The 14,161-nt window shown below is 42.1% G+C and overlaps 1 protein-coding gene across 1 annotated transcript in view; it reads left to right on the top strand.

Moving 5' to 3' along the window:
• The window catches only part of INTS8 (integrator complex subunit 8), a 58,577-nt gene that overhangs the window by 27,216 nt on the left and 17,200 nt on the right, over positions 1–14,161 (top strand). The window contains exons 12-17 of the mRNA XM_084798884.1: positions 42–217; positions 1,465–1,598; positions 4,773–4,883; positions 6,675–6,876; positions 10,089–10,210; positions 13,224–13,408. Of these exons, the coding sequence (XP_084655010.1) occupies positions 42–217; positions 1,465–1,598; positions 4,773–4,883; positions 6,675–6,876; positions 10,089–10,210; positions 13,224–13,408 (930 nt within the window). The remainder of the gene's footprint in view (positions 1–41; positions 218–1,464; positions 1,599–4,772; positions 4,884–6,674; positions 6,877–10,088; positions 10,211–13,223; positions 13,409–14,161) is intronic.

The following is a 14,161-nucleotide window of genomic DNA, read 5'->3' as shown; positions in this document are numbered from 1 at the left end:
AAATGTACACTTTTGTTTTATAATGTTTCTTACTGCTCTAGGAATGTGTGTCTGGGGTTGGAAGATCTGCAGTATGTCTTCATGATTTCTTCACACGAGCTTTTCATTACACTGTTGAAAGATGAAGAACGAAAGCTGCTTGTGGATCAAATGAGGAAGAGATCTCCCAGAGTAAATCTGTGCATTAAACCTGTGACTTCATTTTATGATATCCCAGGTTAGCCCTATTCTGCTAGCTCATATTTTGTCTCTTTTCAAAGGCTTTCTTTGAATTTTAGTTAGTATTTGTGTGGGTAATTAATAGAGATGAAATCTGTTTGTTGTAGTCAGGCTTCTGTGTGAGCAGTTCTTGCTTTTTAGCTGAGCCACAGGCTCATGGATATGTAGGTATAATTTATAAAAGGGTTTAGCTGGGGGATAGACCCATATAACAGTGCTAATATCTTCTTGAGGGGGCAAGTGTTAATGGAGAGGAGATTGGTAAAGGGTGCTGGGACCAAAAGTAATTGTGCTAGTCAGCCAATATGGCTGTGCTGCTCACTGCTAGATAAGAGAACATTGTCAGTTTATCTTAATTGTTTTCCCCCCATTTTTGACTTATCAATATGGATGTAAAATATAGTTGTCTTATTAATAAGAAACATTAGCCATGAAACCACACAGGTGGTAAGTCATTTACTTGGTTTAACAAAAGCAGAATTTTAGCTGTCTTTATCCTCAGTGGCTGCAAACTGTCTGAATGTTCAATATAAAGAATAATATTAATACATGAAACTGCCAGCTATATATTATTTAAGGCTGATAACTCAGCTGAAAGTAGATTTTTAGTGGTCATGGTCTTCCTTTTTTCCTTTATAAAACACACATCTGGGCTGATAAGGTGGCACCTCCCACTAAGCTTGATGACCTGAGTTCAGTTTCTGAAACCTGTGTGGTAACAGGACAGAACAGCTCTTGAAGGCTGTCTGACTTGACGTGTGGGCGCAAGAGTATGCACGCATGCCCGTTCACACAAATACCCCACCACCACCACCACCACTTCTTTAGTATTTGCTAATAAAGAGTTGTTGCATATACACTTTTATTAACACATGTCTACAAGGGGAGAATCGTTTATATTAGTTTCTTTTTTCTCTAATTCTTAAAAATTTTTTTCATTAGTTTCTTTTTAAAAATGTGGTCTGTAAATTCTTTCTGTGAGCCAGTTAATTTGACTGTTAATTTTTTTCTGTGTATTTTTTTAGATGTATTCAATTTACTAAGTGCATACAAATTGTGGTAGGTTTTCTGTGTAAAGTTAGTACATAATTTGAATTATATAGATAATTCCATTCTCTAAATGGTTTTTACTTTTAACTTAAGACATATGTTCACATATGTTATTTCTTTCAGTTGTATCATACTTAAAATTTTACGTTTAACTTTGAGTTTAATCATTAGCTGAAATAGAGCTCTCTTCCTTAGCCTCAGCAAGTGTCAACATTGGCCAGCTGGAACATCAGCTCATACTGTCAGTGGATCCCTGGCGGATCAGACAGATTTTAATTGAATTGCATGGAATGACCTCAGAGCGACAGTTTTGGACTGTGTCAAGTAAGGTAGGAAGTTGTTACTTCATTTGTTTTATACTGTAATGTAGGAAAAACTTTAGCTTCTGGCTTTTTTTCTTTTTCTTTTTCTTTTTTTAAAATAAGGACCCCTTTAATAGTTTAAGACTTTCACATGACCACAATTGCACCTTTAACATTGACAGTGGGGAAAAAAAAGGAAAACATACAAAAAACACCCATTTGTTGTTAGTGTACCTCCATGCATTTTAAACACAGCTGTAAATATAGGTAAATGTATATATTATTCATACTATCTCCACCTTACAGGGGTCAAGGCGTTTGTTGTTGTCATTTTGATTATATTTCTGTGCATTGAACCCAACTCACTCATGCTGAGCAAGTACTAGACCACTGAGCTATACTTCAAACCCTTGTAATTTTATTTATTTGTTTGTTTGTTTGTTTTCAAGACAGGGTCTCTCTGTGTAGCCTTGGCTGTCCTGGACTAACTTTGTAGACCAGGCTGGCTTTGAACTCAACAGCGATCCAGCAGCTTCTGCCTCCTGAGTACTGGGATTAAAGGTGCGCACCATCACGCCCAGCTGTATTTTTATTTTTTGAATTTTTTTCCTTGAATATTTCACACATGTAGAGTGTATTTTGATCATATTTATTCCACTCATTTTCAGCTCCTCCCAGACCTTCACCTGAAACTCCTTCCCAAGGTCAAGTCTTTTGGTTTTTCTTTTTATAACTTCTTGAATCCAATTAATACTACCCCTATCTACAAGGACATGGGGCAACCTAATGTAGGATGGGCCTGAAGAAAGTGGATTCTTCCTACCCTAGCATCCTTTAGCCACCAATAGTTCCTCAGCTAGGGGTGGGGCTTTGTGAGTCCATCCCCAGTCTAGGCAGGGACTTGGATGCACTTGATCTCTTGCTAAGAGTTTTTTACTTTCTGCCAGGTGTGGTGGCACACACCTTTCTTCTCAGCACTTAGGAAGCAGAGACAGTCATGTTTCTTCAGTTCAAGGCCAGCCTAGTCTACAGAGCAAGTTTCAGGAGAGCCAGGCCTACATAGTGAAACCCTACCTCTAAAAAAAAATAATAAAAGTTATTTTTGGTCAAAGAAGGTATTTTTGCTTTTTTTTTTTTTTTTTTAATTTTATTTACTTATTTTATGTATATGAGTGCTTACCAGATGAGAGAATCAAATTATAAGGATTACAAATGGTTGTGAGCCACCGTGTGGCTGTTGGAAATTGAACTCAAGACCTCTGGAAAAGCAGCCAGCGTTCTTTAACTGATAAGCTATCTCTTCAGCCCCTTATGCAAGAACGTAAATCCTTGGCCGTCCTGGTACTCACTCTAGACCAGGCCAGCCTCAAATTTCCAGAGATCACCTGCCTTTGCCTCCTGAATGCCGGGAGCAAAGGTGTAGGCCACTGTCTCCTAGCATGAAAATAACTTTTAAAGTAGCAATTCAAGCTAAAAACAAAGGTTCACACCTCTAATCCCAGCACTCAAGAAGCAGAGGTATGAAAATCCAAAGTTTGAGGCTAACCTGGGTTACAGTGTCACCAAGAGGAAAAATGCAGGTAGAAATATTGCCAAAGGGCTAGAAGATAACTCAGCTGTTAAAGGCTAGGCTCAGCCTTTAATCCCAGCACAAAGGCAAAGGCAGGCAGATCTCTGTGAGTTTGAGGCCAGCCTGGTCTACAAAGTGAGTTCAGGACAGCTAGGGATATACAGAGAAACCCTATCTCAAAAAGTAAAAACAAACTAACAAAAAAGTAGTAAAAATGAAAATACATAAAAACACTCTTTTTGTGGGTTGTAGTTTATAGTGCAAAAGGCAGTAACCATGTAGCCACTTCAAATAGTATGGCAGTATTTCTTGACCTTTTGGTTGTATGCCTAGCTCCCCAACCCGTTCTTTTGAGATAGCATTTCCCTGTGCAGCCCTGCCTGTCCTAGAGCTTTCCCTGTAGACTAGGCTGGCCTCCAACTCAAGAGATCTATCTGCCTCTGCCTCCTGAGTGCTGGAATTGAAGGTGCGTGCCACCACTGCCAGGCTGAGCCTAGCCTTCAATAGCTGAGTTATCTCTCCAGTTTTTCCTCTTGGTGACATTGTTTAGGAAAAGCCAGAAATTCATTTATATTTTATAAGGCTTAAATACATAAATGCTGTGACATGGAAATATTAAGAATTCTGGTATTTATGGTATTTTTATTGGTGTTAATTTTAAGATGGGGTTGGGTGTGGTGGTGCACGCCTTTAATCCCAGTATTCAGAGACAGAGGCAGGGGGATCTCTGTGAGTTCAACGCCGGCCTGGTCTACAAAGTGAGTCCAGGACAGCCAGAGCTCTGTCACACAGAGAAACCCTGTCTCAAAAAAACAAAAACAAACAAACAAAAAGAGGCAAATCAGGACTGCTTTCCCTTTTCTATACTTATTGGCTGCATGTATTTCGATATGTCACTTCTGTGTGCCTCAGTTTCCTCATTTGTAAAGTAAAGACTAATAATACCTATCATTGTTGTGAGATTAACAAGAGTTAATCTGGTTGTTAGATTTTGTGGGTTTTTTTGCCATCTTGTGTGTGTTCTATGTTCAACTGTCATGGTAGCTCTGTGTATCCTAGCATGTATTGTGCCGCTGTTGGTTCTGTTTGTCTTGACTGTGCATCATCCTCCAGGAATTTTGTCCCTTCACTGGAGCTCTACAGTGAAACTTTACTTGGATTAACATTTTTTTGCCATTTTTCTTTTTGTTTGAAAATTATGTGTTGCAGAGACAGGTGAATTGATGTGAGTTCAAGGCCAGCATGGTCTACAAAGCGAGTCCAGGACAGCCCAGGCTACACAGAGAAACTCTTGTCTTGAAAAAACAACAAAACAAAATAAAACAATCTTTAAAAAAACAAAAAGCAGGGCAGTGGTGGCGCACGCCTTTAATCCCAGCACTCGGGAGGCAGAGGCAGGTGGATCTCTGTGAGTTCTAGGACAGCCTGGTCTACAAAACAAGTCCAGGACAGCCAGGGCTACACAGAGAAACCCTGTTTTGAAAAATCAAAAAAAAAAAGAAAGAAAGAAAATTATGTTTGCCCTTTTAACACTTTTTTTAAAAATGCAATTGAAGATCATTGAGAGATTCTTGTCTAGATTTGCCTTTTTCTGTGTGTGCTTATGAATTTTATTTGCTTCTATTTTTTAGTGGGAAGTACCTTCTGTATATAGTGGTGTTATCCTAGGAGTTAAGGACAGTTTAACAAGAGATTTGGTTTATATTCTCATGGCCAAAGGTTTACACTGCAGTACTGGTAAGGTGAGTGAAACTGCGTATGAAACACTTGTGCAAACCTGCTTCCGTGTTTGGGGGCATTGCTCAGAGCATGAAGCCCTTGGTGCATGGGCATGAGAACCTGAGTTCAAATCCCAGAACTCACACGGGGTGAGACGTGGTAGCAGGACCTGATATCCTAGCACTCCTAGGGTGTGTTGGAAGGCAGAGACAAAAGAAGCTCCAAAATTCTAGGGTTAGCCAGCTTGGTATACGCAAAATGCACAAAGAGATCCTGTCGCATACAAGGTAGACGATGAAGAGCAACCTGAGGTCATCCTCTTGACGTCCACATGCGTACCGAGGCATGTGTGCCACACACGGATGTGTCCACCCCCCATACTTCCCTATGCAGAACAAAGTGTCCTGCTTTACAATTTCAGGAGAAAGGAATCAAAACTGATTGTTTCCTGATTATGAAAAGGATTTTTACTTTTAATTATGTATCTATGTGTGGGCATGTGCATGACGTGTACAGGTGCCTCGGGTGCCAGAGGCATCGGGTCCCCTGAGTTGAGAGTTACAGGAGGTTAGGAACTAGGAGACACAAGTGCTTTGACCTGAACATGGGTACTCTTTGAGAACCATATATGCCCTTACTGCTAAGGTATCTCTCCATCCCTGGTTTCCTGATCAATGTACTGGGTGAGATTCTGGAGCAGAGCATCATCAAGTCCATGAATGATGTGCTAAGTATGGGTACCATACAGGTACAAAACAGGAGAAGATAGCAAGTCTGGAAAGGCGGCTCATCAGTTAAAAGCACTGACTGCTGTCATAGAGGATCCTGACTCTATGATTTCCATTACCCATGTGGTAGCTTACAAGAATTGTAAATTCATTTCCATGGGATCTGGTGCCTGGTTTATGGACACAGCGCACATACGTACAAGCAAAACACTCATATGCACAAAATAAAAATAGTAAGTCTCCAGTCAGTAGTAGAGCATACATTTAATCCCAGTACTCGGTAAGCAGAGGCAGACGGATCTCTTGAGTTCTAGGCCAGCCTGGTCTACAGAGTGAGTTCCAGGCCAGCCAAAGCTACAGAGAAACTGGTCTGAAAAAAACTACATCAAAAAAGTCCTTAAGGAAGAAAGAAGCATTTAGATGTGATGGTGCGTGCCTTTAATCCTATCACTTAGGAGGACAGAGCTCTGAGTTTGTAGCCATCCTGGTACATATAGGAAGTTCTAGACAGCCATGGCTGCATCATGAGGAAGCAAACACAAAGCCAAAAACCGCAGCAGAACCCTGGGCTGCAGCCCTGATTCCAGCAAGGAACTGAGAAAACCTTTTATTGTGAGGGCTATTACCCTGCAGTGACTAGGGATGTCGGACTGTTAGAACGAGAGAGGGCTGAGGAGAGGCAATAGGTGGTTGGATGCTAATTTGCATTGGATGGGTAGAAAAGGATGTAGATTTGTATTATTAATTAGCTAGTTATTCAGTGTAATAGAATGGTATGCAAAGAGTATGGAATGGGAACCCTATTTCTGGGTCATGCTTGAATTCTGAGTCTCTTAGTTAAAGAATGGTTCTTGTCATAAAATTTTATATTTGTGTCTTTGTTACTGTGTAATTTGTGTTTAGTAATGCATGCATTATAGGTATTTATTGTAATAAATTAATAATAAAATAAAAGGTAATCTTGCCTCACTTGCCTGGATAGGGTTAACCATTTTAATTATACATTCTCTTTTCCCATGGATGTGTCTTTCTGTGAAGATACATACTTTCTCTCCAGAGGACTGACTCTGCCTATATTTTTTATAGGACTTTCCCCATGCGAAACAGCTGTTTACAGCTTGTTTGGAGTTAGTAACAGAGTTCTCACCGAAACTGCGCCAGGTCATGCTGAATGAGATGCTACTTTTGGATATTCGCACCCATGAAGCTGGAGTGGGGCAGTCAGGAGAGAGGCCTCCTTCTGACCTGATCAGCAGGGTGCGCGGGTATCTGGAAATGAGGCTTCCTGGTGAGACTGGTTCACAAAGTCAGTCCGTGATTGTGTGGGTCTGTTGTGTGGGTCTGTTTACTTAACTCTACCTCTAGTAAAGTTTCTGTCCTGAAGCAATTTGGGTTTGGAGGTGTCTTGAGAACATTGATGGCAGGGGAGAAACTTTCTTCCCTAGGGTTTCCATAACAGCGATGCAAACTGGGTAACTTAAAATCTGAGATTAAGTGATTCAGAGCCACAGCCCCTCTGACCAGTGTGGGGAACAGCTTACCTGCTTCTTCTAGTTTCCAGTTGCTGCTGGATTAAAGGCACGAACCACCACCACCTGGCAGAAACTAGAAGGATGCAGTTATGGCCAAGTGATCTCAAGACTGCCAGCAGCAACTGGAAACTAGGAAGAAGCAGCTAAGCTGTTCCCCACAGCATTCAGTTGTTTTGAAACAGAATCTCTCTGTGTAGCCCTGGCTGGCCTGGAACTTACCATGTAGACCAGGCTGCCCTCAAACTCAGAGGTCTGCCTGCCTGTGCCTCCTGAGTGCTGGGATTAAAACCATGTACCACCAAACCAGGCTTCTTAACAGGACATCATAGAACTGCAATGTAAACCTGGGTGTGGTGACTCGTTCCTGGAATCCCAGCAGAAAGAGGTCCAGCTGTAGGCCAGGCAGAGCGGCACATGCTTGTAGACCCAGTACTTGCTGCTAAGGCAGAAGGATCACTTGAAGCCAGTATGGGCAACAATTTAACAAGACTATGTAGAAAATAAATAAAATTACGACATAAAGTTTCTACAAGATGTTGAATGGCCCAACAAAAACTCATTCCACCCAGTGACACCCTACATCCACACTGTATATTGTCGACCCCCCCTCCTCTAACTTCTGATTGTAATCTTACTAAGAAATAAGATTTCTGGCCGGGCGTGGTGGCGCACGCCTTTAATCCCAGCACTCGGGAGGCAGAGGTAGGCGGATCGCTGTGAGTTCGAGGCCAGCCTGATCTGCAAAGTGAGTCCAGGACAGCCAAGGCTACACAGAGAAACCCTATCTCAAAAAACCAAAAAAAAAAAAAAAAAAAAAAAAAAGATTTCTGCATATGTTATCAGTGGATTGAGGTTACACTAATTTAGGGAGGACCCTAAATGGAATCAGTGGTGTACCTCTCTCCCTCCACCCCCCCCCCCTCCTCTCTCGTTTTTGGAGATAGGGTTTCTCTGTGTAGCCTTGGCTGTCTTGGAACTCACTCTGTTGACCAGGCTGGCCTTGAACTTACAGAGATTTGCCTGTCTGCCTCTGTTAGTTACATGTTCTAGTACAGTGTAGGAGGGGCCTATACAGGCTGTGGACAATAGGAAACGGGGGTCATGGAGACATGTTGGAGCCTGGCCCCCACAGTAGGAAAAGGAGGTCTCTGTGCTTCGCTACAGTGGGTGGAGTATTTATTCTGCTTGCTTTATTCCCTGCTTCTTAGCTGGGGAAAGCGGCTCCTTATGCTGTAATGAGATATGAAAGTACCAGAAACATTTACACATGGCTAACATGTAGAACAATAAGGATTAATGGAGAAGAACAAACTTTATTACGTTTGTGTATATGTATGTGGCCCTTCGTGTGTCACGTGGTCATGGGTGGCCGTCAGAGGACATCTTGTGGCAATTAGTTGTCTTCTTCCACCATGTGGGTCCCCAGGGTTGGCCGCAGTCTTTCCAGTGAGCCATCCTGAAGCCTGGAGTCTTTGGATTTTGTTTTTGGAGACAGGGTTTCTCTGTGTAGGCCTGGGTATCCTGGAACTTGCTCTGTGGACCAGGTGAACTTCGAACTCACAGAGATTCACCTGCTTCTGCGTCCCAAGTGCTGGCATGCGCCACCTTCCCTGGCAGGAAGCCTGACATCTTAAACTTGAAAATAATGCTAGGATATGCATGTAACATACTTTATAAAACTCAGGAAATATATAGGTAAGCCCAAACTTCCTGCAATATCTCTGTCCTAATAGGATCCTAAATTTAATTGTTGTTTTGTTTTGTTTTTGAGATAAGGTCTTTGTGTAGCCTTCGTTGTTCTAGAAGTAGCCCTGTAAACCAGGCTGGCCTCTGCCTCCTGAGTGCTGGAATTAAAGGCACACACCACCACAGCCCAGCTTGATGGGTTTTTGTCCTGTTACTATTGTTCAGAATAAGAGAAAATTATATATTATTTCAAATGTTTTAGAGAAAAACAAGGAAATGATCCCCACCCCCACCCCCAAAGGTACACTTCCTGTCTTTATCTGAGCCATCCTGTATACTTAGGCATTTGTTGCAACACACCCAGTTAGTGCCCTGTAATAGTTGGAGTTGGTAGGCTTGGTAACTGTGGGTCAGAATGTGAGAGGGAAAGTGTTTTTCTGTAAAAAAGGAACAAAACCAAAAAAACCCATTTGTCTTGTATATGTACATGTGTAGGGGTATCCTTGCAGATTCAGGGAGAGAGAGAGCTGCCTTTACATAAATAGTGAGTGACGGAATGGAGAGATGGCTCAGTGGTAAAGAGCACAGGCTGCTCTTACAGAGCATCTGGGTTCAGCTTCCAGCACCCATGTGGTGGCTTACAACAGTCTAACTCAGTCCTAGGAGATGCAGTGGGCCTGCCTCTTTTGGCCTTAGGCACCAGATTCATTAGTCTCCCCCATGGCAGTGTCTTGACATTGGGTCTTAGGATAGATTATATTCTTACTCCTAAACTACATTAAAATCTAGTTATTGCTTTAGTCACAACATGCTTGGGTATATTTATTTAAAAGGAAACAATAGTAAAACAAACTTTGGAGACCTTTTTTCCTCCTCACTAATTTTGCATTTTATTTATTTATTTAAGATTTTATTTATTTGTTTAATGTTTAATGTGTGCTCTATCTGCATGCATGCCTGCTGGCCAGAAAAGCAGTCAGATTCCAGTACAGATGGTGGTTCCTAGGAACTGAACTCAGGACCTCTGGAAGAGCAGACAGTGTTCCTATTCGCAGAGCCATCTCTCCGGCCCTACTTTTGTATTTTAAATTATTTCTAGTACATGTTATTTATTCAGTCATTCACTTATTCCTAGATAAGGTTATTAATAGCCCAGATTGCATTTGCACTGGCCTAGCCTAGGATGACCTTGAATTTTGATCCTCTTATCTCTGAGTGTTGAGATTTACAGACCTTTGTCCCGTACTTGGCTTTTCCAACTGTTTCTTTCCTTGCTTTTTAGATATTCCTCTTCGTCAAGTTGTAGCTGAAGAGTGTGTTGCTTTTATGTTAAACTGGAGAGAAAATGAATATCTTACTCTGCAAGGTCCATCGTTTTTACTTCAGAATAATCCATATGTAAAGGTAATTACTGTTTAATCTGAAGTGATTATCAGAATGCTGCTATTTTATGTTATTAGTACTCTATGTCTGATTGTACCCATTTCATTAGTTTCTACTACTCTGAAATTTGTCTGATTTCTGTGATATCATGTCAGTTAAAGCAAGCCCTTGTCAGTTTGTAGTGAAGTACATGGCTTTGGACTGGGAGTGCAGCTTAGTTTCTAGACCTCTTTCCTAGAGTGTTTGATGATCCTGTCGCCCTATATAGTGTTAGCTAGTACAGGCCACTTGACTTTGTTCTCCACTGCTTCCTAATAGCTCCTGCACAGCATGTGAACATGCACACATAAGTTATGGGGTTCAGCAAACGTGTGCTGTAAGAGAGCCGGCAGTTTGCTGCCATTTCTTATTTTGAGTGCTAAGGTCAGACTCTGAACTGGTGGAAAACATGGCTTCTCCTCATTTTTCCATTTGAACAGTTACCCAGCTAGTCTTGATTTTGCTGTGTGGCCAGGGATAACCTAGTACCTCTGCTTCCAGGTACTAGTCAAGCTTGCACTTGAGCTCATTTGAGTGTAACCCTTTGAAATCTATCGATGCTTTAGTTTTCTTCCTCCTTTCAGTTCACTATTGTAGTGGTATATTTAAATTGCCTTTTCTTTGAGATTTTAGATGTTTGTTATCTCTTTAGTGAATTTTCTGGAATATGAGTACTGATATCCAGAGTACTTACCTGATAATGTCCAACGATTTCCCTAGGACCTTTAATAAAAATCTCTATTTTTTTCCAAGATTACTTTTGCTTCAAAAGTCAAGTCTGCTGTTCATTGTTAAGACAGCACAGCGGCCTCTGGCAGCAAGTCTTTGGGTTCATGTACCATGAGATACAGGCAGGCACATGGCTTATGTAATGCTTTTGTCATACAATGTGTAAGGACACAGGAAGTTGTGTTATAGATTGCATAAGTATGGAACAAATTCTCTCATTGCCTCCTGCAGTTCCTTGATGTAGCCCAAAAGGGAGAAACGCATGTGATGCACCTGACACTAGGATTATGATGTCTCCTTCAATAGTTGGCTCCTTCCCCTTTGGATTACATTAAGAAAGAAGCAGACGCTGGGTGTGGTGGCGCACGCCTATAATCCCAGCACTCGGAAGGAAGGGAGGCAGGCGGATCTCTTGAGTTCAAGGCCAGTCTGGTCTACAAAATGAGTCCAGGACAGCCACGAGGACGAGTACAAGAGAAACCCTGTCTCAACAAACAAACAAACCAGAAAGTAGAAGTGTGGAGTGAGAACTACCTTGAAAATAGGATTCAGAGCATTTTCTTTTGTTTTTGTTTTGTTTGTATGTTTGTTTGGACACAGGGTTTCTCTGTGTAGTCTTGGCTGTCCTGGACTCGCTTTGTAGACCAGGCTGGCCTTGAACTCACAGAGATCCGCCTGCCTCTGCCTCCCGAGTGCTGGTAATAAAGGTGTGCACTACCACGCCCAGCTTTTCAGAGCATTTTCTTAACTTCCAGTTTGGTGTGGGATATGTGTGTGTAAGACGGTAGAAGGATGAAGACATATTATCTGTCTCTGAGAAGTAGAAAATTAAGTGACTTTAGTCTTGTTTATGTTCAATATTACACATACTTGCTTTGTTTTTATGACACTGTAAGTCTGGCTGCCTTGAACTCAAGATTTTTCTACCTCAGTTTCCTACCAAGTGCTGTGGTTAGATGTGTGCAGCTTCTGCTGCCCCCTCCCTTCTGTTTTCAGTAATATTTGTCTATTAAGAAAGAAGCAGTCTTGATAGTGTGCCTGGGCCAGTGGGCTTGAGGGTAAAGCCCATGTTTTCTTTCACACAGTACATAGTGTATAATAATCAAAGGAAAGGGAACATTTTAGCGGATGACTAAAATAGTCACTTTTGAAATGATGCAGAACCATCTAGTTTTTAAAACCACGTACGTGTATGGGTGCTTTGCTTGCATGCATGTCAGCGCTTCTTACATGTCAGATGTTGTTAAGGCCAGAAGAGGCTTTGGATCCCTTGGAACTTGAGCTCTAGATGGTTGTGACTCACTGTGTGGGTGATGGAAATTGACCTTGGATCTTCTGGAAAAGCAGCCAGTGCTCCTAAGGCTGAACCGTCTCTAGTCCTACATTTGAGGTTTTTTTGTTTTTTGTTTTCCCTTCGGGACAGGGTTTCCCTATGTAGCCCTGGCTGTGCTGACTCACTTTGTAGACTGGTCTCGAATTTATAGCCTTCTATCTGTCTCTCCCTTCCTAGGGCTGGGATTACAAGTGAGGCCACCGCTCCTGCCTCATATTGAGATTTTCAATCTGACCTCCTAGGCCCTTTGAGGTGTGAGTGCTGCTTTGGCAGGTGCATGTCCGATGCAGCTCTTTTGTGCCACCTCTGCTGACAGCTCACAGTGCCCCATGATGCTTCTCATGCGGCTGTTCTCCTTGCTGGAAGGGCCCTTCCCACTTTGGTTGTGTGTTGGGATTACGGGGGTATCCCAGCACACCTGGATTGTGTTTATTTTCTCTTAAGCATGGGTTTTAGGGTTTACACTGAGGTTGTCAGGTACAATCAGGCTTGCATGGCAAGCACGTTTACCCACTGGGCCATCTCATTGGCCATGAATTTAATTTCAACTTGTATTCTTCTGTGTATGGGGCCCATCTTTTCTCTGCCTTTTGATGTCGGTTCTATTCTTTATTCCAAAGTTGGTCCTGAATCTTAGGGCCTTATGTTAACTTTAGTTAGATCAACTACCTTCTGTAATCTTAATTTTATTTTGACTGAGGCTGATGAGGTGGTGCAGCATGTAAAGGTGCTTTTCACCTGGGCTGACAACCTGAGTGGGATCCCTGGAACCCATGTGGTGGAAGGAGAGTTCTCACACATTCTACTGGATAGAATACTGAGCCGGTTTGAGTGTCTGTGAAGGTACCTGTCTTCCCTTCAATGTGCCCTTATAAAACTGTCATGTGAATTAGATTCTTTTTTATGTATTTTTGTTTGTTTTTCACATTACAGGTCGGACAGCTATTAGCAGCCACCTGCAAAGAACTTCCAGGCCCTAAAGAGAGTAGACGGACTGCTAAAGACCTCTGGGAAGTTGTTGTTCAGATCTGCAGTGTGTCTAACCAGCATAAACGCGGAAATGATGGCAGAGTTAGTTTAATAAAGCAGAGGGAATCTACACTAGGCATAATGTATCGGTAGGTTTCTCTCGATGAGGTTTTTCATTTTCTTTAGTTACATTGCACATACTTTTTCACGAACATCTTTTTCCTGTAGATTTATAAAGATAATCTTAGGTGTCAGTGTAGCTCATTGGGAGAATGTTGCCTTGGCAGTTTGCCAAGACTGTGGGTTTGTTTCTGCATACCACACACAAAGTCACACACCCAAGATGTATAATCTTCAGAATGATGGTGGCGCACACCTGTGATCCTAGCACTTGGGGGCAGAGACAGGCAGATCTCTGAGTTTGAAGCCAGCCTGGTCTACAGAGCAAGTCCAGGACACCCAAAGCTACACAGAGAAAACCTTGTCTCAAAAACCAAAAGACAAAACAAGGAATTCCATTAATCTGTATAGCACCATATACTTTTAATCCCAGGAGGCAGAGGTAGACAGATCTCTGTTTGAGGCCAGCCTGGTCTACATAGTGAGTTCCAGGGCAGCCACAGCTACATAGTGCGATCCTTTGTCAAAAATCAAAAACGAAAAGAAAAAAAAAAATTCTGGCTTGGTGAAATGGCTTAGAGGTAAAGGCATTTGCCACCAAGTCTGACATCTCAAGTTCAGTCTCACTCACATGCTAGAAGAAAGAACTAACTCCTGCCAGTTGTCCCCTGATCTCCACAGTGAACCCTGCAGCCTATGCCTATGTGTGTGCACTAAGTGTAACCAGAAGAGTTCTAAGGTGCTCTCTTCCCCTCTTCCACTCTGCCTGGCCACTCCTGGAA

The sequence above is a fragment of the Acomys minous genome (genome assembly GCF_964271855.1).
Source record: "Acomys minous genome assembly, chromosome: 1".
Lineage (NCBI taxonomy): Eukaryota > Metazoa > Chordata > Mammalia > Rodentia > Muridae > Acomys > Acomys minous.
Note: the sequence above shows the minus strand (reverse complement) of the source record. Positions and strands in the feature narration are given on the sequence as shown.